Source organism: Vombatus ursinus, unplaced genomic scaffold, assembly GCF_900497805.2.
Source record: "Vombatus ursinus unplaced genomic scaffold, bare-nosed wombat genome assembly UNPS02014830.1, whole genome shotgun sequence".
Lineage (NCBI taxonomy): Eukaryota > Metazoa > Chordata > Mammalia > Diprotodontia > Vombatidae > Vombatus > Vombatus ursinus.
In genome coordinates, this window is record NW_020954608.1 from 20172862 (window position 1) to 20197673 (window position 24812).

At 34.4% G+C, this 24812-nt stretch overlaps 1 protein-coding gene across 2 annotated transcripts in view; it reads right to left on the reverse strand.

Annotated features, from left to right (window-relative positions):
• The window catches only part of CACNA2D1 (calcium voltage-gated channel auxiliary subunit alpha2delta 1), a 665469-nt gene that overhangs the window by 131137 nt on the left and 509520 nt on the right, over positions 1 to 24812 (reverse strand). For both annotated transcript variants that reach the window (XM_027838804.1, XM_027838803.1), the window contains exons 7-10: positions 24250 to 24381; positions 9688 to 9757; positions 7830 to 7880; positions 5709 to 5808 (exon numbers count right to left, since the gene is read on the reverse strand). In XM_027838804.1, coding sequence (XP_027694605.1) covers positions 5709 to 5808; positions 7830 to 7880; positions 9688 to 9757; positions 24250 to 24381 — 353 coding nt within the window. The remainder of the gene's footprint in view (positions 1 to 5708; positions 5809 to 7829; positions 7881 to 9687; positions 9758 to 24249; positions 24382 to 24812) is intronic.

A 24812-nucleotide genomic window follows, 5' to 3' on the forward strand; every position in this document is an offset into this window, starting at 1 on the left:
ACTAATTTGTGGAGGGAAATATATTTATTTTATTTGTTTTTTAAAGTATAATTTTAAAAAGTAGCATTTCTGGCTTGTCACTATTCTAGCTGTTGTTTAGTAGCCTGGCATCTAGGGAAATACTTGGGAACACTTTGTTGGAAAGGCAGTTTCATTCTAGTATGTCAACAATATTTTCTTTGACATCATGGATATGACATTTTTCATCTGCCTCTATTTCTGGGCTGACTTCAGAGGTTGTATATTGCAGTGACATCCAGATTCCATAGCACAAAGTTGCTCCTAAAATATCTAGAGAGGCCATGATATTTTACATTTATTTTCTAAGTATGAAATCCATGATTTTATTGGGGCCTGTTCAGATATTGTATAATATTAGAATGAATGACTAAAAAGCCCTACAGTGCTGACCTTTAACATAGTGGTTTTAACAAGTTTGTATTTGTCTTTCATCTTCCACAGGTTTGCAAGAGAGCTCTCCTAAACCCCCAGCCTACACACAATCATAAACAAATTACACTCCCCATGTCAACATTTGAAACCTAGTCTGTAAATCAGAGCATGCTGGGATTGAATTGCTGCCCCTATCATCCACCATTTACTGCTATCAAAGCATATAACTGGATTAGTGGAAAAACAGCTATATTACTCTTACATTTAAGCTTTCTTGAACAGCAGGCTTTCTTTCATCAACAAAGCCCAGCCCTGGAGACGGTGGAAAAGCATATCCAGAAGGAGAATGATAGAGCAGTAACCCTGACAGCACTTAATGGGGTTTACGTAGAGCATAGCAATCATTCTCCTTAGAATAAATAAGAAATTTAAAAATACAAAACCAGAAGCAAGTAGCCAATTGGTATTTCTGCCTATGGTTCATGCGAATCTCTGGGTGAGCTTTTACATGACTGTTTAAATTGTACTGTCACTTCTCAGGGATGATTGACAGGAGTTTAAATCCCTACATCTCAGGTGTGAGTATGAAGGGCTATACATGAGGACTTTGCGGGACAGCTTGCTGGAAGAGCTAAGTGCAAGAAAAACCCTCAGGTTAATTCAGCATCTCATTACCAGGTACTGCTGCAGTACTGAAAACTTCAAGCCCTATTGTTGGTTTTGTGATACAACCAAATTCTGGGAGGAATGGGTAAAATCACATTTTACAATCTTGAATTTTGAATCTCCAGTTTCAAAAAATTCTATTATGGCAGAGACTACTGTGATCATTAAACAATGGGAACCATAATATCCCCAAATGCAAAAGCATCCAGAATTCTTTGCTGGAGACCATGTTTTACCTTTATTTAAGAAGGATTTCAAATGTTTCTTCAATGTCTGTAAAAGCTTCAGCCTACTGTAATTCCCAATTAAAGCAAAGAATGTTATAGGGGGAAGCCTACAGATTTATTTTTAAAATTCAAAATAAAGTAAGTCAACAGCAAACATTATAAAAAGAATCACTTTTTGTTTGTTTGTTTCTTTGTTTTGTTTAAATACATGAATCCACATCAATTCCAAAGCAGTGATATGTAGTGGTGAGACAAAGAAAATGTCAGTAAAAAAAAGCCGTGGCTGCCAAATAGGTTGCCTTGATACTGGTTAAGCACTTTGCAAATACACTGGTGGTTATTTTAGTGCTACAGCGAGCCCTACATTGAACATGAGTAAAAAAAAAAAAAAGAATGGCATTTTATCTTAGTTCAATGTCAGTGTCATAACAACTGTTTCTTGATTACTGACTCAGAATCACAGAATCTCAGAGTTGTCAGTGATTACTGAGATCATCTACTCTAACTCATACCTGAACAAAAATAATCTCTTCTGCACCATCCTGTTCCTGTGAGAATATACATTGGAGAGCAAGATCTACAATGGGTAAAGAATTCATAAAGATATGACTTTTTAATCTGTGTTTATTTCTAATAACTACACTATGCCTTTACAATTTGGAGTGGTTCCCCCCGGTCTCCTTTTGAATACAAAGAGAAAAAAAACTAAATTACAAATACTTTAATAACTCCAAAGTGAAAAGAATCTTTTCAAAAGAATTTCAATGATCCTAGAAAAAAATTCCTATCGATTTGGGAAATTATTCATAAATAATGAATAGGAAAACATTATTTTAATTTGCAATAGCTGGTTGAAGTATGCCAAATCAGATGAATTCTCACTTCTGCTTGCAAGTAACAAATTAAATGCATTTGTTAATTTTCAGTAGACACAGGCAAGCTAAATCAAATAAGGAAAATCAAGTATTAAGGCTTTAAAAACTGTCAGAAAATAAATAAAGTTAAGTATGTCTTACTGAGGAACAATTCCTTTCATCTAATTAAGGAAAACTCCAGGAAATGTCAAAGAGTTGTATTACTGATTTACATTTCTGGTAAAACTTTTTTCTCTTAAAACTACATTTTGGAGAAAAACAACAGACTTTATATCATTACAAATCTCAAATCTCTAAAGCTGCCTGACTTTTACTAGAGAAATGTGGAACAAGAATGAATTACTAGCTATTGTGTGGGCCTGTCCTTTAATGTCTCTGAACCTCTGTTTCCTCATCTGTAAAATGTGAAAAATAATGATCATAATGAAGAGGACCCTCAATACCACCTAGACTACTTCCCCTCATTTGAAAGATGACAAAAAAGTGAGACCCAGATAGAAGTGACTTCACCAACGTCACAGGGATAATAAACTGATTACAAATGCAGTCTATTTTTTTCCCACTAAATACAATGCCCCTCTACTACTGCAATACCTCTTTACAGTATGGAATTCTTCATATTTACCTTCGTATCACCAGCAACTAGCTGGGCCTGGCACTTCATAGGTACTCAGTAAATGCTTGTTGATGGATTGATTGGTGTGGAGATGACCCTGAGTTTTCTAAGGCTACCCTCATAGAGTGTCAAGGCTGGCACGTCCTACTCAAAGCTAGAGAGGCTTTCAAATCTGGGTCTGATAACTGATCATGTCTATGCTCTGATGCAGGGTGGTTAATTTTTCATCCAAAGCAACTCTAGAATTTCCTCAGAGAGGTTTGCAAGGGGATGCTTAGTCCTTAAGAAGTGATAAATTAATCAAGCTTGACTCCCCACATTGCATGAAAGATCACAGAATTAGAACTGGAGGATACATTAGAGGTCACCTAACCCAATTCCTTCACTGAGAAGGTAATTGACTTGCCCAGGGTTATACACATGGTTAAGTGGCTGAGTTGGCATCTGAGCCCAGGTCCTCTGACTTCAAAGTCAACCCTCTTTACATTCTACTCTTGGCTCTAGTGAAAAAGATACTTTACAAACCTCACTGTGTGTGTGTGTGTGTGTGTGTGTGTGTGTGATACTATATGATGGATCCCTTTCACAGTTCAGTGAAGCTGAACTATGGACCCCTTAGAATATTTTAAAAGCATAAAATATATATTACAAGAGAAACAAATTACACTTAAATATAATGAAAATAATGATGATGATCACCAGTACCACCACAATAACATTAATAATAATGATTATTATAGACTTCAGGTTAAGAACCCATATCTTAAAGAGTGACATAAATGTGAACTTATTTGTATTAGCAACAAAATAATAATAATAATATCAAGCATTAAGATTGCTTAAAATTTTTGGACAGTTTTATTCAGATCTTTCCTATAGTCTTAACTGCAACATGATTTTGGAAATTAAAATGATCTCTGTTAATATCATAGCCCATCTTCTCACTTCATACGTATCAACTGGTTTTAAGAGAGGGTTCATTTTATAAACAGGTTGTCCTAAAAGTCCTAGTGCAGTTTTAAACTTAAAAACTTAAATAGCTTAAAACTATTCTAACACTTTTGGGACACGATGAAGAGGACGTATCAGGAATATCTAACAGCCTACCTCAGTAATAGATACCCTTCTTCAGTATGCTACTATTCCAAGCAGAAATATTTACTCTAGTTCAGGAGTGTCAAACACATTGCCAGTGGCCTAAAACATTCCTGAGTGCAGCTAGAACCAAATTAAAATGTTTTGGGGAAATAATTAACAAAATAAAGCTTAGAGATAAGGTTTTCTAAGTCGATATGTGGCTCAAAGGGATCCCTATGTATGGATTAGTGGCTTCTATTTCTACTTGAGTTTGACACCTCTCCCTAGTTAACACCCATTTCCACAGCCTGGGCCATCCCCAGTTGTTTTGACTTTTGTCTTGCCGCTGGACTTTGATGACTCTGAAGGACAGAGTGAGGCTGATGACTTTGCTCAGCTCTGCCTCACTTAATTCCAATTTACTCAAAAGTCAGGACATTACCCTCATGATGTCATTGGTCCTCTTCAAGAAAGGACAAACAACAACAATTTCAACAGCAAAATCTGATCTCTCTCTCTCTCTCTCTCTCTCTCTCTCTCTCTCTCTCTCTCTCTCACACACACACACACACACACACACACATACACGCACTGGGTTCAAAGTTGCACATCCTACATTTGAATCCCAGCTTCCAAACTTCTGAAATGTTTGAGACACTGAGCAAGTGACCTGGCCTCTATAAACCATATATTTCTCTTCTGAAGAAGGGAATATTTGCACTACTTAGTTCACAAAGTTTTTTTTTTCCTAAGTGAAGTACTTTGTAAACCTTAACATGCCACAGCAATACGCATTATCATGCTATTAAAATTAAACAATTTCTCTTCTAACAACAGTTCAGAGACCAACTGCATCTTTACTTTCTGAGCAAGTACTTTCACTAAAAGATCAATTTAGGACTTTTAGCTTGCACTAAAAAAAGCTAATTGTATCAAGAAATATATTTTATGTGATCTTTTCATGTTTACTAGAATGTTCTAGAGGAAATCAGCACATGAACAAAAATATTTCAGTTTTTCTTAGCATTTCCTTCCATCTACTCCCTATATTTTTGTAGCCATATCCATTTTCACATAAACATCCATCATCAACAAAAATTTGACATCAATACAAATCCATAAAGTACAAGGTTTGTCAGACATTATTACCCTCTATGTATCCTTCCAACTGCCCCTGCACCCCTTTTGCTAAGGAGCAACAGAATATTATGGGATTTAAATATTAATGGGACCCTAGAAATTATACAGTTTAACAATGTCTTCCATGAGAATACCAAAATGGAATCATCTAAATTGGATTTTGGGGGAAAAAAAATCAGAGTATTGGAATGTGCATTATCCCCTGTGTTAATGGACTAAATTGTACATTTCAAGTGCTAGTCTTAATGGAAATTAATAACATGATAAAAATGAACATGAAAATGGCCACAGTACTACCAGGTGATCCCTCTGACCAGAGGTAGTCTGAACGTAGGTGGAAGAACACCAGTAGTACTTTGGGATAAGAACATGAGTACTACTGGAGATCAGATTATACCTGGGTTGGTTAGGGTATCTTGACATTTATGTGATTTCTTCTAAGCTCTCAATATTTCTAATAAAAGCCGAAGCTTTATCTATGTAAAAAGCTATAAACTATAAAGATTCAAGGAAATCTGGTCTGGGTATTTAGTATGGCAGAATAGAGAAGTTACGTTGGGAGAGATCTCTGGCAAGGGGTCAAAAAAATTTGGGATGTATACGTGATAAAACACCATAAAAACATTCTGAGTCAGCAACTGCTATAGATAATATAAGTTGAAACTATTTTGTTTGCTTTTCAAATGGAGGAAAATATAATCAGTTGATACTCACTGAAGCTACATTCACAAAATCATCATCAGAAAGGGTTTCCAACATTTCAGAGACAGAAGTACGAATCAGCCTCAGAGTTAATCCACTGACGCTTCCACTCCTAAACAAACATGTGAACCATTTCATGAATATTATTAAAAACAGATATTAAATCAAATCTATAATTTCAAGATGTTTTTGATATACTCATAATTATTTAACATTTCTAAAAAGTGAATCACTGTAAAGGATATTTAAAGGAAAGAAAAATGTTAACAAGTAAACTAGTTTTTACTTACCTTTTTGTTGTACATAAAAGAAATTAGAACACAAGGATATTTTTAAATTTCCAAATGCTGTTTCCCAAACTATATGTCAAGTAGGGATGCAGGGATTCATTATTACATATACATGTTTTATATATATTGCATATTTATGTATAACACATATGTTGCTGTTAATTCAATCAACTTCTTTGAGAAAGTATAATTACCTTAATTCTGTTTCTTAGAATTATTTTTGACAATTGCAAATTGCTAACAGCTGTCATTTATCTTAATTTACCCCCCTGAAAACACTAGTTTACACTGCCATTTTAATTTAAACCTCAGAATGTATGGTATGAGGAACTCTGAATACAACATGAGCACAATATATAATGTAACTTACTGTCTGATATCAAATAATGGCCTCTTTTCCGACTTGATTCTCCCTGGTTTCTGTGACATTTTATTTTACTGTTTGACCTCCTACCTCTTTGAAAACTCCATCTTTGTTTCCTTCACTGGTTCATTTATCCTGCCCTTTCCTATATCCCCTCACTGCTACTCAAATGCAGTCCTCCCCAAAATATTCCCTTGATGTTCTTTTCTTCTCTCTCAACACCTGAGCCACAGTATGTAGTTCCCATACTACATAGTGGGAGCACCCATACTATGTATTTTTCATGTGTTTTCTTTCTTTGGACAATTGATTTCAATTTCGAGTCCTGTAATTGATTACTCTAAATCTAATACAAATGAATTTCTAAAACCATTCTCTCCAGAGAGAATATATTTCATCAGCATTTAGGTTTACTCTCAAAGAGTGGCCAGTATTGTTTAACAACCTGAACTAGGATTCTGATGGAATGAAAAGAACAATTTAGCCAAAACAACATATCTTTATTTCATTTTCACAAGAGACCTTGAGAATTCACATTCTAGCTATTTTTTTCCCTTATTAATTACTCTCCCTTATCTTTCTTAGCCTGGTTTATAAGCTTTTAGAGGGATAAATTGAACTAGTTTGCTTCAGGGCAAAACTTAAGTTGGGGAGAAATACAAATGTTCACAAAACCAGGTATATGCCATTTGCCTGCATTTATAACATCACACACTATCTCTTCTAATGAGGCAAAATGACCAAGGATAGACTCCTTTTTCTCCAAGGTAAATTAATTTGGAGTTTTTCAACCTCATTTTCTTGATCCTTCAATGTTCTTCTGATAAAGCAAGTTTCTACTGTAAGAGAGATGGTTTTGTACAAAGTCTGACTCTTCTACTTCATAGGATAATGAAGAAAAAAAACAAAGAAATCCTCAACATAAATCATAAACTTCAGTTTCTTTAACTTCCCTGTTGAGAAGGTCACATTAAAAATCCCCTAGATTCTGAATTTTTTCCATTGTTTTATGAAATTCTCAGTATTCAACATTTGTCACTTTTTGCAATAAAATCTAAACAAATGGACTAATGTTAGATTGCAGTTTATGTTATTTTAGGTATTTATGGCATTTAAGTATTTATGGTATTTTAGGGGTCTTTTATGTGTAGTTGAAGCAATGTGGCTCCACATATATCTGTACTAAAATACATTCCCCCTGTTTTCAGAAATAAATACTTACATAACAGTTACTCAAGATACAGAATGAAAATTGAAAATGCAATTATAGCTCATAGAAAGCTCACCTCTGAGTCATAAACCATAATCTTTGATTCAAAAGCAAATTCTTTCAATTCTTATAGGGTTTGTTTTTGCAGAATATATCCCTTCCCTCTATAGCCTTAAAAATCACTCTAAATACTGGGTCTTTTTCAACTTTCAACCCTCTGATACAATAGGAACATTAAAAAATTACATATGAAATTTTAAAATACTCACACATCAACTAGAATAAGCATATCTTTGGGAGATGCAGCTCCTTGGATATACCTGCAAAAGATATATTTAAAAATGAAGGGGGGGAAGTTTTACTGAATATTGACTGAACTAAAAGGTATAATCTTTGATCATTCAACTTTGTACACTCAAGCTGATATAACTAAATTCAATGCAATTTGATTCAATTAAATAAAAAACATTTACTACATGCTTGCTCTGTGCAAGACATTGTACTAATTCCTGGATATTAAAAGGCAAAAAAAAGTCTTTGTCAAGGAAGTTGAACTGTATGAGGAGGGGCAAATAAAAATACAAAATTAAGAATAAAAACTATACATGAAGTAATACAAAGTGGTTTTTAAATTCTCCTTCAACATTTAAAGTAACATTTACAAGTTAACACTTCATAATTCATGCACATCATGTCCATGGCTAAAGTTCTTCACAAAGGTAGGGGCTTTCAGAAACTTTGAAATCAGTGTTACAGAGGCATTTATGCTGCTATTCCTTCAGTAAAGAAGTACCCATTTAATTTGTTTTTATTTTCATGATATTATTTTTGTTCTTTATTTATATGAACGATAAGATTTAATCTTCCAAATCCATTTAAATAGATACAGCATGAAATTCTATTATATATAAACAGTACCCTGAAGATAATGTTTTTAAAGAAGGATTGAAATTTAGGAATACTTTGACGGGACCAAGTAATATCAATTAATATAGTACATTTGCAAATACTTGAAACAGCAGGATGACATGTTACATTTCTAAGTAAAATCATAATTTCTGCTTGTAATTTTTTTTGTATTTAACATGCTTTTGCTCAGGTAGGAAAAATTACAATTAATTATCACAAAGTTGTAAAAAAAATTTCATCAGGAGACAAAATTGACTTGGTCCTTCCCTCTGCATTTATTAAGTATCTACCATATGCTTGTTGAGTTTCATTAAATCAAATGGCATGGGATGATTTTTGGGGTTAATTGAGACCAGTTCTAGCAATTTAGGGGTAAAGGTGACCTGTCTCCTCCCCATATCAAGCCACACCCTTCAATGCCCTCTTCTCTGGTGGAAGATCTCCATGGAAATTCCTATGATCTAAAAAGCATTGATACTAGCACTGAATACAATCATTTAAATTAGCACATCTGGTCATATTAAATGGAAAGGATTAATGATCCTAGTTCTCATGATTAGTTTTACCCCAATATTCTTTAGTGAATGTAATTTATCATGCCTTTAACTAAACTTATCTTAGAAAGCTTCTTAAATGATATATTGAATAATCATGCTGTTTGTCAAAATAATAGGGATAGGGATTGGGTCTGCACCTATGATTTTAGCGGTACTGGGAACTACCATGTGAGAAAACTCCATCTATTAATGCTGGTCAGAACTTTCTCTGTAAATTACAATTTTGGAGACATGCTTAAAGAGTTGAGAATTTGAGAAATTTACCCAAGGTCACAGAACCAATATATGTCAGAGACAAGACTTGAACCCTTGACTTTACAGCCAGTTTTCTATATGCAATGCCATATTGCCTCTATATCAAAGTAATAATGACATGAATGTATATAGCACTTCAAGGTTTCTAAAGCATTTTCTAAACTGTAACTCTTTGAGATACATAAGTATTATTATCTGATTTTACATATAAAGACCTGAGGTTCAGAGAGGTAAAGTTAGAGCAGGTCATATGATTAATAAGTAGGCATCTGAATTCATCTCATCCTGATTCCATGGGACTAGTGTTCTCATGATGCTACATTGCTTCTTATGGTGGGGGCAAAAAAAACCCCTTTTTTTTGACAAAATGGGTAATTTCTTTCTTTCTTTTTGCATGTTATCTTACCATGGCCTTCTGCGTACATCATAGAGATCAATCTTGTTCGGTGTTCGAGTTTTATCAACCCATGGAGAAGCTAAAAAAGGAAACAAGGCATTATTAAACCAACATAACATAGACACTTCAGAGGGAGTCTGTCTGCTGACAGAAATTTTAAAAAAGACTCAAAATCATAAGTCCATGTATCTGCAGCAGAGTTCGCAAAGAAAATAACTTCTACACTTTAAAAGGAAAATCACAAAGCTGTGCCAAAGGAAATCAATGAGAACCAATGCTTTAATATGAAACTGAAATGAGCATCTAGACATGGTTCTTTTTCTTAGTCTTCTCCCAAAGACTGATTTCCCAGATGCCTAAGAATCTTGACATTTTTTAATGATCACATACTGCCACCAGAAATTAAAGAAAACTATTTTATACTACCAGTATCTATGTTTTTTTTATTTTTGTAATGTTTATCCATTCAGAACCATTTTATATTTGTTTTCTTTTAATGAGATCCACCTTTTAATTCAATATTAAATTTTTTTGGAACCAGAAAATAAGAATGTCATTTAGAAATTAAACTATTATTCTCAACAAGTATAGTTCACATGTTAACAACTTTAAAATTTTCAGTGAAAATAAAGAGTGAGAACAAGAAGGATGAGTTATAGAATATATGCATAACTAGTCCTGCAAAATCTGTGACTTAATTAAATCATCTCCACATCATTTGCAAACTAGAGTACCTGAGAGCTGTCACTGACTATTGGGAATTATCTTTCCATCTGGACCCCATGTAAGATACACTGTGGGACAACAGTAGATATCTTTGCAAGCATTCATAGCCCTCTTAAATGCCGTGGCCCAGTCACTGTTCCAGATTAGGTCTTCTTAGCTGCTATTTTAATGCTGCTCTTTTTTCCATAAAGGACATTAAAAACTAGGTATTGCAGCCCAAATGTGCTTTCTCCAAAAAAAATTGTTGTAGAATTGCTGACACATCAGTTTCATTTTCTATTTGTAGTCCTCCTATCCAACTGAACTTTGAATGTTCTTAGGAGTGGATCAGTTACCTTTCACAAGATTTCTGTAAACTTGCCTTCATCTTTACAGGTTTTTTTTTTTGTTGCTGAGTTATGATGTGACATTACTCATAATCCTCCATGACTATCCTTACAAAAATGTTTATTTTAATTGACATTGCTATTAGCAAACACATTTCTTTGGCTGCCAAAATCAAGTGTTTTCTGAGTAAGATATCGTCTTTGATATTTTGAACTCCTTGATTTGCCAACTATTTTACATCAGTTAACCTTTTATAGCTCATGGTTACAATCAAGGCCAATAGTTTTACCTTCTCCAATTTCCTATTTAAAAATTGTTCATTGATTTGAATTTTAATGGTCAACCTCTAATGGATGAAACAATTTCAGATTTAGGTAAATTGATGTTTTCCATTCCTATTCGTTATTAAAGATGATACAACTGACTGGCTGATTTGTTTTATTTTAATATTTCTTTTGAAGTGTTAAAATTGAATAGCCTTAATCTAAAATTTAAATTACAGTAAACACTATATATATTAAGATTTTTGTAGTCCAAGTTCATCATGTTCCTCCTGGCCATGGACAGGGCTATTATACTCCTAGGCAAAGTTGGTTTGCAGCTTTGACAAATGGTTCAATGAAAGAAGAGTTTAAAAATAATGGTTAAGATGAGATTTTTAGATTGTCACCAGTTTCATTCATCCAAGCTATTTCTGTCTAGATTCTTAATCGATGGTCAATTAGAGTTTCAATTTTGAGTTTTAATGCTAAATAAAATCCCTTTGTAAAAGAACTGAATATGTTTTGGAGGTTACACTTTTTAGGATGTCTAAGACTAAAACATTTTATATAGCATAAGACCATAGAAATTTACATAAAGGATTGACTCAGCTTTCACAAAAAAGAAATTAATTAGCTGTCTTTTGGCCACTATTGGGAAAAACCAAATTAGTTCTCCAGTCATTTTTTTTAATCATTCACTGTTCCATAATATTGCCTTTACAGGTTTTAAGTGATCTTTATTTTATGATGAAATGGAAATATAATCATATCACCCATTTACTTAATATGAAACTCCAATGAGGGAGGGATGTTGCTGACTATTACATAAGTGCTGAAATCATAATAGATAATAATGTTTCCCTACTATGCTAGGTTCCAGCCAGTCATTCAGTTACACTAGGAATCAATTTGGCAATGATACAAAAAGCCACTGACCAAAACATGCAATCGGATTTAAAAAAAATTTTATAAAATAACAACAAGGAGTATGCTCATTTTAGATTTCAAATCACTTTTTTAAAAGATGAATTTTGGGTAACTGGAATTCCGGGAGCTATAGGAAAAAGATTAACCCAGTCATAGGACACCATACTTGTGATTGTCATCAGTCAAGTGCTTGTAAGAAACACTTTTGGCTTTTCCCTTTTGTCATAAAAAGACTATGGTTAGTTCAGTAACAGATAAATCTACAGGGTTAGCATTCTCTTTTATACAGCATCTACAAATGAGCAACAGGCACAATATTTTCCTAACTACTCCCACTGTTGGGTTGAACTTAAACATTTGTTTATAGAAGGTAGTCTGCTTGTCAGATAAAGACAGGTGCCATCCTATAAGGCATAGAAATATCAAGACTAACGTTAAATAGCATTGTAGACTTTCTCCCTAGTTAACACAGTTAACAATTTTTAAAAAGCAGATATCATAATTATTTGATGTTTGGGAATTATAAAGAGAATACAGATGCATTGAAGAGGTTTTTCTTTTCTTAGGAGCTGCTCTACATGAAAAGAAAGCTAATTGCATTTCTAATTAATAATATCAAATGCTTGATAACTACATTTTCCTAAAATATTTCGAAAATTTTTGCTATGAGAAGAGAAATATCAAATAAATGTACAGAGACTCTCCTTTTACTAGTTCATATCACATGTACTTTTAATTTACATTTGTTTGGTTCCAGTAATCCATTAGACTGACAATTATCTACTGCAAATTCAAAAGCGGTAGGAAAGGTGACAAATCTCTAGTTGATATCTCTGGTTACATCATACCACTGATGTCCTGCCTTTAACAAGTTTCCACTTCCAAAAAGCTAACCATTTCAAATCTGTTTTCTTATTGATTTGGATATGTAAGTGTACTTTTCTAATTCAATAAGCTGTAGCTTGTTAGAGAATAAAATATAAAATGTGATAGAACTTGCTAACAAAATCACCTCCTTGAGGTGGTGGCTAAGAATGTCATCATAATCATTTTGTGCTATTTACTTATGAGAAAATATTTTATGGATATACTTTTTTTGAGCTAGCAGAAACTCTTTAACATACACAAAATTCCTGATCCCTGGTGCAGTCTCCTAAAACACCTAAGAAAAATCAACTAATAGGGTAGTTGCTATATACAATACACAATATTTCTTTTCTCTTGTAGCTTTCTCATGGCTATCATTGCATTCATTTTCTACATTGTTCTTTTGGCCATGTTTTCTTTATAATACATCATTCAATAAAGTCTCCTCTTTCTTTCTAAAATCTTATATTCGTTCTTCCTCATTGCCCAATAACATTCTTTTCCATTCATACACCACCATTTGTCTGAGCAAGATGATGGTTATGCCAGCTTTCCCAGAAAATCCCAACCAAAATTTTTTAAACATAATTTGTAAAGTTTATTTGTGGGAAACATGAATAAGAGATTTTAAAAAGGACATTTTTCTTATCTGAGACACACTGAATGATAATTCACAACAGAGCAGACGCAGGCAATGATAAAGTATTAAACAGTGTCCAAATTAAGAGACAATAATTCAAACTGTTCAATTATAATTCACATTTCCTTGCACAGTATATAGTTTTTCTTCTTCATGAAGTTTATTGCCTTCAGAGAAAACCATTAAAAAGCCTTACCACATATAACTATAAGTTATATAACTTACAGTAAATGCCTTTTTTTGTGATTTATTCTTGTCAAATAAAGTGTACTTTTCCCAGTAGTTCATATCCTTTGTTTTATTAAGCACTCTACTATAGTATAAATATAAATCGAGCTCTTACTTTTTCATGGATCTACTTTTTTGTTTTTGTTTCCAGTAATGGATAGTTTCACAAATGTCTTTACTGTAATATAATTTGAGCTTTGTAATGTAGAACATGTCTTTTGATTGTATTGCCTGTCAACAATCCACATTCTCTTCAAAATTCAGTGCTACTGTCTTCAACACATGCCATACCTCTTTTGTAGAGCCCTGTAATTGTGTTCATGGACTATAAGGATTATCGATTTAGGCGAGTGTGCACCTTATTTTAAAACTAGTATTTAAAAAAAGCCCAAGTATATTACTTTTGGTGATGACACCAATGAACTGATATGATGACAAAATGAAATAATTCAAAGTTTAAAGGTTCTGTCTTTTTTTTTGCCAACTGATATGAAATAAGTCAAATAATTTCCAGATTTCTTTTGGACAGAAAAAGTCTACGAGTCATCTAAGAGAGGGCAGCTGAAATTCACTATAAAAGCCTCCTTGGCTATCAATGAACTTTATTCTCATCTTAGTTTGTCTTTAATACCCCACTCTAACTCCTTACAGACAAATAATCAGAAGAGCAAACACACACTCATGTATTCCATAATTACCAATTATATGTTGCATCATTTATAAAGCAGTCTTAACTACAAAATGATTTGCTGTGAATCTAGCAGATGGTAGTTAATCCACATAAAACATTTTCTTTGACATAAAAGAGCTACTATCTGTCAGCAGGAGGGGCAGACAAAATAGACAAGTAGACTGCGTAAGTGGAATATTATGGAAGTGAAAGGCAGAAAGTTAAATAGAGATTTAATTATTTATATGGCCAATATGTAACAGAGACTTCAGTAGAAATCAGGGACAGATAAAATCATATGCAGAGACTGTGATTTTTGATATAGTCGTGTTGTTTAATACGTTTTAGAGATAGTCATTTGCTATAACATAAATAGAAAACATTTTCAGAGGTTAACAAATCCTTCTTGATAGCAATGAATGATAATGATACATTTCTAGAAATGTGAAATATTTTAAAAAATTGTAACTATAGGAATCATCTTAAGTAAGACTAACCTTTAACACCTAGATAAGGACTGGACCTGTGATTTCATTCTGTGTAGGAAATATCACCTACTCTTTCCACCCATGCACGTCACACCTTTTCTCCAACTTAGAGACTTAGAGAGAGACCCAGAGCATTAAGAGGCTAACTGACTTGCTCAGGGTTATTCAGCCAGTGTGCCTTAGAGGCAGAACTAGACCCAAGGTCTTCCTGGCCCTGAAGTCAGCTCTCTATACAATATGACATGATGCTTCTCCTCAGACCTAGAAGAATCTACAAATTATTTGCTTGAATTTATGTGATCTACGGTGCTTTTTTTTTTTAGTGTTGTATTACATGGATTTAGAATAATAAATAACAGCATTTTAAAAAAAATACCAAACTATGGATACATGATATGTATCCACATCAGAGGAAATATAGGAAGAAAGGAAGAATAAAAGAAAGAATGAAAGGAAAGATAAAGGAAAACCAAAGTTGTATGTTAACAAAAGTTATCTTTGTGTCTATCTTATGATTCAAGTTATTCATAGAAAGAATAGTTCAGTAACAAATGGCATACATCTGTTTCCATACTAACATCCTATTTTTCTATAATGTCCCCCAACCAACAAGATTACTTATTCATTAGCAAAGGCATTACTGTGACCCACAGTGTAGCTATCATTCTATGCAGGAAGAGCATTCTTTAAGGAGCATGAGAAAACAATAAAATGACTCACTTCGCTTCTCTGAAATGAAAGCCTAGTACTACTGTGTTTCACTTATTGGTTTTGCATAATCTTGAAGTCATACTAGATATGCAAATTACAATGGATCGGGATGATGTTCTATTAAAAACTCCACAACATCATTCTAAGGGTTACTTCAGAGCTTCTAAAATTGTGTATCATTGTATTCCTTAAACATAGGATATATAGATGCAATGGAAAAAGAATGAGCAATGTAGATCTGCTCTGGCTCATTTATTCAGGTGATTTCTGGACAGGAAAATTTAGTCCCTAAATTTAAATTTTGTGGCTAAATTTGTTCATCATTGCAATCTCAATATCACCTAAAACACAAAAAGTAAAATATGAAGTCCATCACTTCCAGGCCAAATTAGCTTCCTATCTTGACTTCCTTATTTCTCTCAGTGTCAAGATGCTATCATTCTTGCCTTTTTTTGGGGGGGGCAATTGAGGTTAAGTGACTTGCCCAGGGTCACACAGCTAGTAAGTGTCAAGTGTTTGGTCTGAGACTGGATTTGAACTCAGGTCCTCCTGACTTCAGGACCAGTGCTCTATCCAGTGTGCCACCTAGCTGCCCCTATTCTCTCCTTCTTGCTTAAACTTCTTCACCTTGACTTCTCCCTTTTCTAAGCCCAACTTCTTCACAAATCAATCATCACATCAGTTATTGTTCCTTATAAATGCATCTCTCACATTCTTTTCATTCTTTCTCTTCCCAGTATTCCCAGTATCAATGCAGGTCTAGATCTCATACTAAATCATGTTAGCTGTCTCATAGCTTGGTCCATTAGGTAGTTTGCAAGGGTAGGAAATAGTATGCTAGTGTAGACAAGGTATGGAGTCAACTGAACTAAGTAAAAGGGATCCAAGGGAACAGATTTATAACCAACTTTGTTTCTGGAGGAGCCACAGTGTTTTGGAGTGACCAGATTTCCCATCATTCGTGAGAGTATTTTCTGTGCCTACTTGGAGGTATGTTTGTTGGGGGGGGATGGGCAGTTGGCTAATTTTTGTACCCATAAGATATGTCCAGGTCTATGCTCCTCATAATGCATAAGACATAAATGATGCCACAGGTTTGCACTACCAGGGACTGAGGAAGTGGTTGACTAAGAGATCCAGGGTACCATTGTCATCAAAGGGAATCTGTGGTGCAATCCATGTTGCAAAAGTATATATATACTCAGTTGTCTACTGCTTTTGTGAACACACTCTTCCAAATCTTCCACTGGCCTACTTTTCTTGACACTTTTCACGTTACTTCCCTTCAAGCATTCCATATTCCAGTCAAATTGGATTAATTCCTGTTCCCCAAACTTGGCATTACATATCCAACATCTATGAATCTGCTTAGACTGTGACTCCTTCCTAGAAGGCACTCTTTTCCCATTTCCACTATTTTAGAATACTTAGTTTCACTTGAGGGTGGCCCAGGTACCACTTTCTTTGGGAAGCCTTTTCCAGTCTCCCAAGCTGCCTCCCTTCCTTAACTTACCTTGCATTTACTTAGCTTTTACAGCTTGTGTCCCCTAAAGAACATTTTGTAAACTCCTTAAGGATAGATACAGGCTTTCATTATTTTCTTTGTATCCCCTGGCACCTTGCATATAGTAAATACATATGAATGTTTAATTTAATTGAATTGAGCTGTAAAATAGCAAATAGAGGCCTCTGGCACCTGAAAGATCACTGAAATTAAATCTTAACTGAAATCCTCCACTTAATCATAATTTATCTTATCAGTATAATCGGTCTATCAGTCTAATACTTTTAACATTCTATTGGTAAAAAATCTTCTGTGGTTCCCTATCACCTATAAAAGAAAGTCTAACTTCTACATCTTAGCATTCAAAGCTATTGCATTTGGTTTTATCCCCATTTTCTAAGTTTCTCCACCACCACTTATTTGTGTGAAGTCCTATGTTTCAGTCAGGCTAGTCTAGTTACTGTTTTCAGAACATTCATTGCTCATTTCCAACCTTTATTAATGTTATCCCCTAACCTGGAATGCCTTGACCCCCTTATTCTTTCTTTTTCACCTAAACAAATTCTGCCTGTCATTGCTTTTTTCAAAACTGAAATGTGCTTATACATCCAAATTGGTTAACTTCAAGGGTTATGAAGTTACCTAGATGACTTAATTAAAGTCATGGCCATATTTACATGGCCCAAATGATGGATTTCTGCCACATTAATATTAAATGGATCACTACATAATTGATTCCTTTTAATGGCCAGACAGCAGCAAAGCAATAATTTCTATTGCCACTGATTTTTTTTTCAGATGTCGACATAGTTCATGCTTTTGATTCACATGAGGGAAATAATCCGAATCTGTTTGTCTCTTAAGCTTCTGTGAAAACATTTTCATGATGACTCATAATTTTGTAGGTCCTTCTTGTTAGAACATTATGAGAAATCTGACTCTTGAATTTAAAGATCTGCAATTTCCTAAGTATGAGTATTATCTTCATTGAAGCGATATGACACTGCAAATTTTATGACTTGGAGACCAATCGAAAAGGGATTGTTTTATAAGTAGTTTTCCTTGGCCAGAAAATGAGGAATATATTTTATTAAGGTGATCCTTTGGTCAAGCTAATTCTAACTAAGCAAAAGGGAAAGTCTAGACTCGAGAAATTAACTAGCTTATTTAAAGACAATGTGTTGAGTGGTTACTCTGTGTAGCATATTGTGTAAGGTGCTGTGTGAAATACTACAAAGAACACTCTGACTTGGTATGCTAATTCGTTGGCCAGTAGAGGAGATAAGACATGCAAACACTTCTAATGCAAAGAAAAATGTGAAAGTGCATAAATAAATAAATAAATAAATAAATAAAGGCCTAAAACAAGCTCAATGGGAGTTCAAAAGAATGACAGCTATAATGGCATTCAGCTTAGACCTGCTGGGTAATGAGAAAGGTCTAAAGGGGGATGCAATACTCGGGCAGGGATAAGTGGGCTCAGTCCTTACACAGTGTACAACATTTCTAGAACAAGAAAATCATTTCTTTTTCCTATTCTAAGGCTCCAGAAAACCATGTGACATACTGGATCCCAGAGAGAATGCCTTCATTTCCCTATCTTTATTGTTACATCCGAGCTATCCATAAGGAGGATTTAGAATATTTTCCAGATGTGTATTTTTTTTCTCAGGCATAATATGTATTTAGATTCTTTATTTCTTATTTTAGGAAAATGCCAGTATATTGGCTAAGGAAATTTTTTTACTGGGTCTTTATTTGATTCTGATCTGACATACTTTGAATTCCATTATTAAATATTATAGCTTTATTTTTAAACAAAGAGAAACAATTCATGAATAATGTCACTTAAAAGACTATATTATAAATATCACCATAAGTTATTTTAAAGGTAGCTAAATGCTACAAAAGAATAGTACTCTAAAATGGCATTATAATAATCCACTGATTACTAATTAAAATCTCAAGTCTACTATTAATTGTAAAGATTTCAAGAGAAATAATAATAGGTGAAATAAGTAGTTTGTGCTGAGATTGTTTTTTGTTTTAGTTTTTTTTCAAAAAATGATTCAGACAAGTAAGAATCACCAAATTTGACGGTTTCCACAGGCAATTTTAAAAGAAAAAGAGAAATTATTTGGTAGGATAAAGAACTTAAAAAGGAATATTTTTTAAAAATGAAGTTGGTTAATCCATTTTTTTTTTAGTGATATGAAATCCTTTTCTAAGGGAAACTTCAAACCCTAGAGAGGCTTTCAAGAGATTTGGATTTTAATCCTGGACATACCCTAGCTACCTGTGCAACCTCACATGACTCTCATGTCTCCGGTTTTCTGAATTGTAAAATGAGGAGATAGATCAACCTCTAAGGTCCTTTTCAGCTTTTAAAAATAGTCCATAAATCCATGTCCATAATGACATGACTCCATCTATACAAAAGCAGTGGAGAACTGAAATAATAGCTAAAAACTAATAGGAAGACAGCACAGTACAGTGGAAAGTACACTAGTTCTAGAGTCCAAGGACATGAGCTGAAATTCTGCCTTTGATACTTACTACTTGTGTGACCTTGAGCAAGTCACTTAACCTCCTTAAATCTCAGTTCACCAAATGTAACATGAGGTAATTGAACTCTTCTAGTCTCAGACCTATGATCCTATTTCAAGGTTGGCCATAAGCCTCTAGCAATATATAAATATCTTAAATACTCAATACCCAAATGAGTTATACTTAGTAATTTGGGGTGTTGTATTCTATGTCCTATAGCAACGTTGGTAGAATACTGGCATTGAAAAGATGGCTCTTTGTTTTCCATAGAATGGTTGGAATCAGTAGTGGAGAGCTAATATTACCCAACTTATAAGCAACCCAGCTTATTCAACACTGTCCATATGTGTCTATACATATATACTATCCCACTACTAAAAGACAAACCCCACCTTATCCATGTGCCAAATAAAAGCAACTTCATATGCATTTTTGAATGCTAATGTTCTTTTAAATAATGTTCTCTAAGAAAAAAGAATAAATCCTTGAGCACTTACAAAGCACTAAATCTGAGAGCATTTTCCCAAATTGCATACTAAGTTATTTTATTTATTATTTCTCATAACTTTTTAACTATTAAAAATTCCTGATATATTTTTTCCCTAGCCCATTCTGGGTGTTCACAAATTATTAAACAATGATTATAACACTTGCTATTTCCCACCTATGTCTACTATATAATGGCTATTTTTTTGAAAGTTACTAACTAAAATTATTTTGTGTACTTCTCTTTATTGCTACTTGACTTGCCATGCCTTCTTACTGTGGGATTTATATTTGGTAAATGCTTTTTGTGTTTGTTTCCTAATCCTCTAGCATCAGCGGGAGGAAGCATCAGGTTTAAAAGCACATGTGTGAAAGACCATGTGGGAATATTAGATATGTATGAGCAATTCTCTGAATAAAAAGATTTAGAACTTGTTAATAAAAGGTGAGTACAATGAAATTGCCTGGGAATGGTATTTAAAAGGTTTCCATCCCTCTACTGGATCTGAGGTTACTCAAATAATTCATTTCTCAGTTAGAGAGCCATGTTTTCAGCTAGGGAAATCCACATTATTTTCCATGGGGAAAAGACTTATAGACAATAAATAAGATTTACTTATTTTCCCTTTAAAATGACATCTTTATTTTTATTTAATATATATGACAACTGAGATTCAAAGAAGAGGGTCAGGTTATGCCTGTCCATATTTTTTTCATGTTTCCTTTTATCTGGAACCAAAACTACATAAGCGTGACTATCAAATTGTTCACTGAAGGTTTTTGTTTGTTTCATATCACTGACTAGTAGATGAGGAAATACTATGTTTAGCAAATGTATTCATAATCATAAGAATCTCATGAACTGTTACAGTACATTATACAAAGCACTGGACAAGAAATCAGAGAACCTAAGTTTTAGATGAGGCTTGGCCACTAATCACATGACCTTGGGCAAGTTTTTTTTTCCCCCTTTAGGTGCTTGTATTTTCCAAGTTGTCAGATGGAGATCATAGTCCTTGCCCTAGCCCCCTCAAAATGAGTTTTAAAGAGTGTGTTATTAAATGCCTCCCATAAGCAAGGCACTCTCCTAGGTGCTAGGGATACAAGGCTGTAAACATAAGGGCCCTTCTCATGTCAGAGTGCTTACAGTGTACTAGTCTCAGATGTATAAAATGCTACAAAAAACAGTCAAATAAAAATTGTTCTAAATGATTTTTAAGTCTTCAAAAACAGTCAGGTTTTATGGATGATACGTCTGATATGCATATTTGAATATTAAAATAACATATCTTCCACATAACTAAAAATGTTACATATGGAAGGTTTTCTTTTTTTGGTTACATATTACCAAAATAAACATTTCAAAACTAAATAGCATTTTGAGGATCAGGATTTTTTCACCTTGAATTAAACCTTTCAGGGCCAGTAGAATGTAAATTAATTGAAGGCAGGGTATGTCTCATTTTTGTGTTTGTATCCCCAATGCCAAGCATGGTCGGTTCTTTGCTTACAACAAAGGCTTATTAAATGCTTGCAGACTAAGTCACGGATTGAGGCAGGATTATTATGATCTTATTTTTTGTGTATGAGAAAAGTGAGGGTTAGAGATGTTCCGTAACTTATTAAGCCACACAGCAAGGACGTTTCAGAGCTGGAACTCAAATCTAGGTGTTCTGATTTAGAGTCCAGCCATTCTCTTTCCTTTTCACCAGAGGTGTCAGACACAGTGGTCTGACACGGCCAGCATATATATGTTGAAATGTAATTGGGAAACGTGATAAAATAATTAAAATATAATAGAACACAGAAATAGAATAGAAAATATAATAGAACATAGAATAGAAAATATAATAGAAATATAATGAAAATATAACAGTTAATCCTAACATATGCTTTTATAAGTCAATATTTGGCCTTATGTATGGCTTTGTCCAGTTATTTTTGATCATATCTGACTCTTTGTGATTCCTTTTTGTTGGCAAAGATACTAGAATGGTTTGCCATTTCCTTCTCCAACTCATTTGCCAGATGAGGAAACTGAGGCAAACAGGATTAAATGACTTGCCCAGGTTCACACAGCTAGTAAGTGTCGGAAGCCAGATTTGAACTCATGTCTTCCTGACTCTAGGCCTGGCACTTAATTCATTGTGCCACCGAGTTCATCCCTAGCTGTATGGGTTAGTGGTCCCCATTTTATTTTTATTTGACACCATTGCTCTATACCACAACAACTCATAAACCAGTGTCCAATTTTCAGGAGATAAGATGCAGCTATCTTGTAGCTACTGTAAATCTTACTTCCACTCAGGGCTGCTGAGGTAGGAGTTGAATCACAAATTTAGAGACGGAAGAAATTATAGGGGCTATCTAGTTCAATTCCCTTATTTTACAGTGAAGAAAATGAGGTTCAGATAGGTTAAGTGACTTGCTCAGGATCACACAGATATTTCTTGACTCTAGCTCCAGCGCTCTAATTACTACATTGTTCTGCCCCTTTATGATGGTTGCTCCTAAATTCCCTACCTGTTTTTAGCTAAGTTTTCATCTCCTAGGTAGCTCTGTGATTAGCCTGAGACCTTTTTGACCCTCAATGTCCCTCTCATGGAAGGCCTCAGGGGCATGGAATATTACAAGCAACTGGTCTGTATATTTTGCAATTTACTTATAAAAGTAAGCAAAACTGAGGCCCTTATATGTTTAGACATTTTTTTTTTCCTTTTGGTGCCCTACTATCTCTGCTTTCAATAGCCCATTTTGGTTTTTCTCTTACCCAAAATTCAGGCAGTTATTCTATTCCAGCAGGACTTTGCTTTTAAATACAATAAGCAAAGTTCTGATTAAGTGTTAATTCCAAAGTTATCTGCATTTAATATAGACTCAAACACCCAAAAGCTTTCAAGACCAAAAGGCAAGAATCTTTAAGAGTACAATTTTAGATAACGCTTCAGCCAGAATAGTAGAGTTTAGGGCTGATAGTCTTGTAGACACTCCACAAATCACATGGCAGCTGCTACCTATACCAAGTTTAGTCCTGGGCCCCCAAGCAGATCACACCATGCAAGCTTCATAATCAGCATCAGCCATCAGGAGAAGCATGTTCTTTTGGCAGCACGACCATCAGGTAGACTTAACCTAAATGAGGAGTGTTGGATAAGGTGTGGGAGTCTCCCTTAACTAACATGTGAGGATGGTTCAAAAAGAGATAGTTGAGAACTGATAGGCCTGCTCATTCATTCCCTGCTGCTGGAAGTGGGTGCAGAAGCCTGCCTCTGTTTGGAGACCATTTCAGCCTGCTCTCCTTTATCTACTCATATCAGGATGGTTCTTGAAACCATGACAGAGGAAAGACAGTAGCCACAGTCCTGGATTCAAGTCACATACTGATTATGCTACATAGGGCTTTATCTTCCAAATTCTAATTCCAAATTTTAATATGTTCCCAGTCTTTTTCTTTCTTTTCTGTTTTTTTTTTTTAAAGAGCAGACTAATGATTTCATCAGTGCTGGGAGTTCCTATTGAGGAAAATCCCTCAACTAATGCAAATCAGGCACTGTTCCCCATTGGTTTTGATAAGGGTGTTGCCTGGACCACTTCTCAGTGGTTGTGACTCGTCCAGTGTCACACAGCCAGTTATATGTCAGAGGCAGCATTTGAATCCAGGCCTTCCCTAAGGCCTTCTCTCTAGCCAATATCACATACTACTTCTGTTACAAGTCTACTGGTCAAATTCTATTCCCTGCCCCATTTTTCATGCTTGGTCAAATACAGACGTCTTGCCAAACGGTTAGCTCCTGACTGGCTTGGCCTTCTGGCCTACCCACTCTACAGTTCATTTGTGGTATCTAGTTTGACCTGATGCCTAAAATGCTGATTTCACACTCTGGGCTTTGGGTCACTATAGGCCATCATCTTTCTACATTGCCCCATCTATATAATCTCTGACCCATTTAATCCAGCCCTGTCCCTGTCACCTAAAATAGATGATGCTACTCTAAAATTATTCAGCCTAAAAAGATTTCACAGAATTGTTCATAGAAAGGAAGATTTCTATTTTTAAAAATTCATTACTAACAATCTTTTTGTTCTAACAGAAGTTGGGAAGTACGATAATCCCTACCCAGAGAAAGCAGAGATGCAAAGTGAACTTGATTGGTGAAAAGTGCCATCATTCAAGAGAATTAACTTACCTGGATAATATCTGGCGAGGCCAGTGGCACTGCCAAACACCTGCCACAGCAATGTAGGATCTTCATCTCGATTTTTTTTGAAAACTTCATCTAAGGCACTTGTCCAGTTGAGTTCATTCAACACAATTGTTGCTGTAAAAAAGCCAAAGGAAAATAAAATCCTTTGAATTAAGGATTTCTTTTGTCAAATCACTGAGCAATTTTACTTCACTTGGTGTTTTATTTTTTAAATTCCGTATTAGGTATCTGTGTATGTATGTATGGGGGTATATATAGATATATATCTGTACATATACATATATATATACACACATAAGTATATAACTACATACATGCATACATACATATTCACATATATACGTGTGTGTGTGTGTGTGTGTGTGAAACTATAGAAAATCCAGTTGGTTGTCCAGTTGTTTTCAGATATTTGTCAATAGCCATAGGCTGTGACTGTATTTGTACAATTTGGAATCAAATTTTGTTGAACATTGGGACATTGGGTCTGATGAGAATGAGATTTGCTAATAGTGTAGGATACTTCATTGTAAATCTGTTAGCACTAC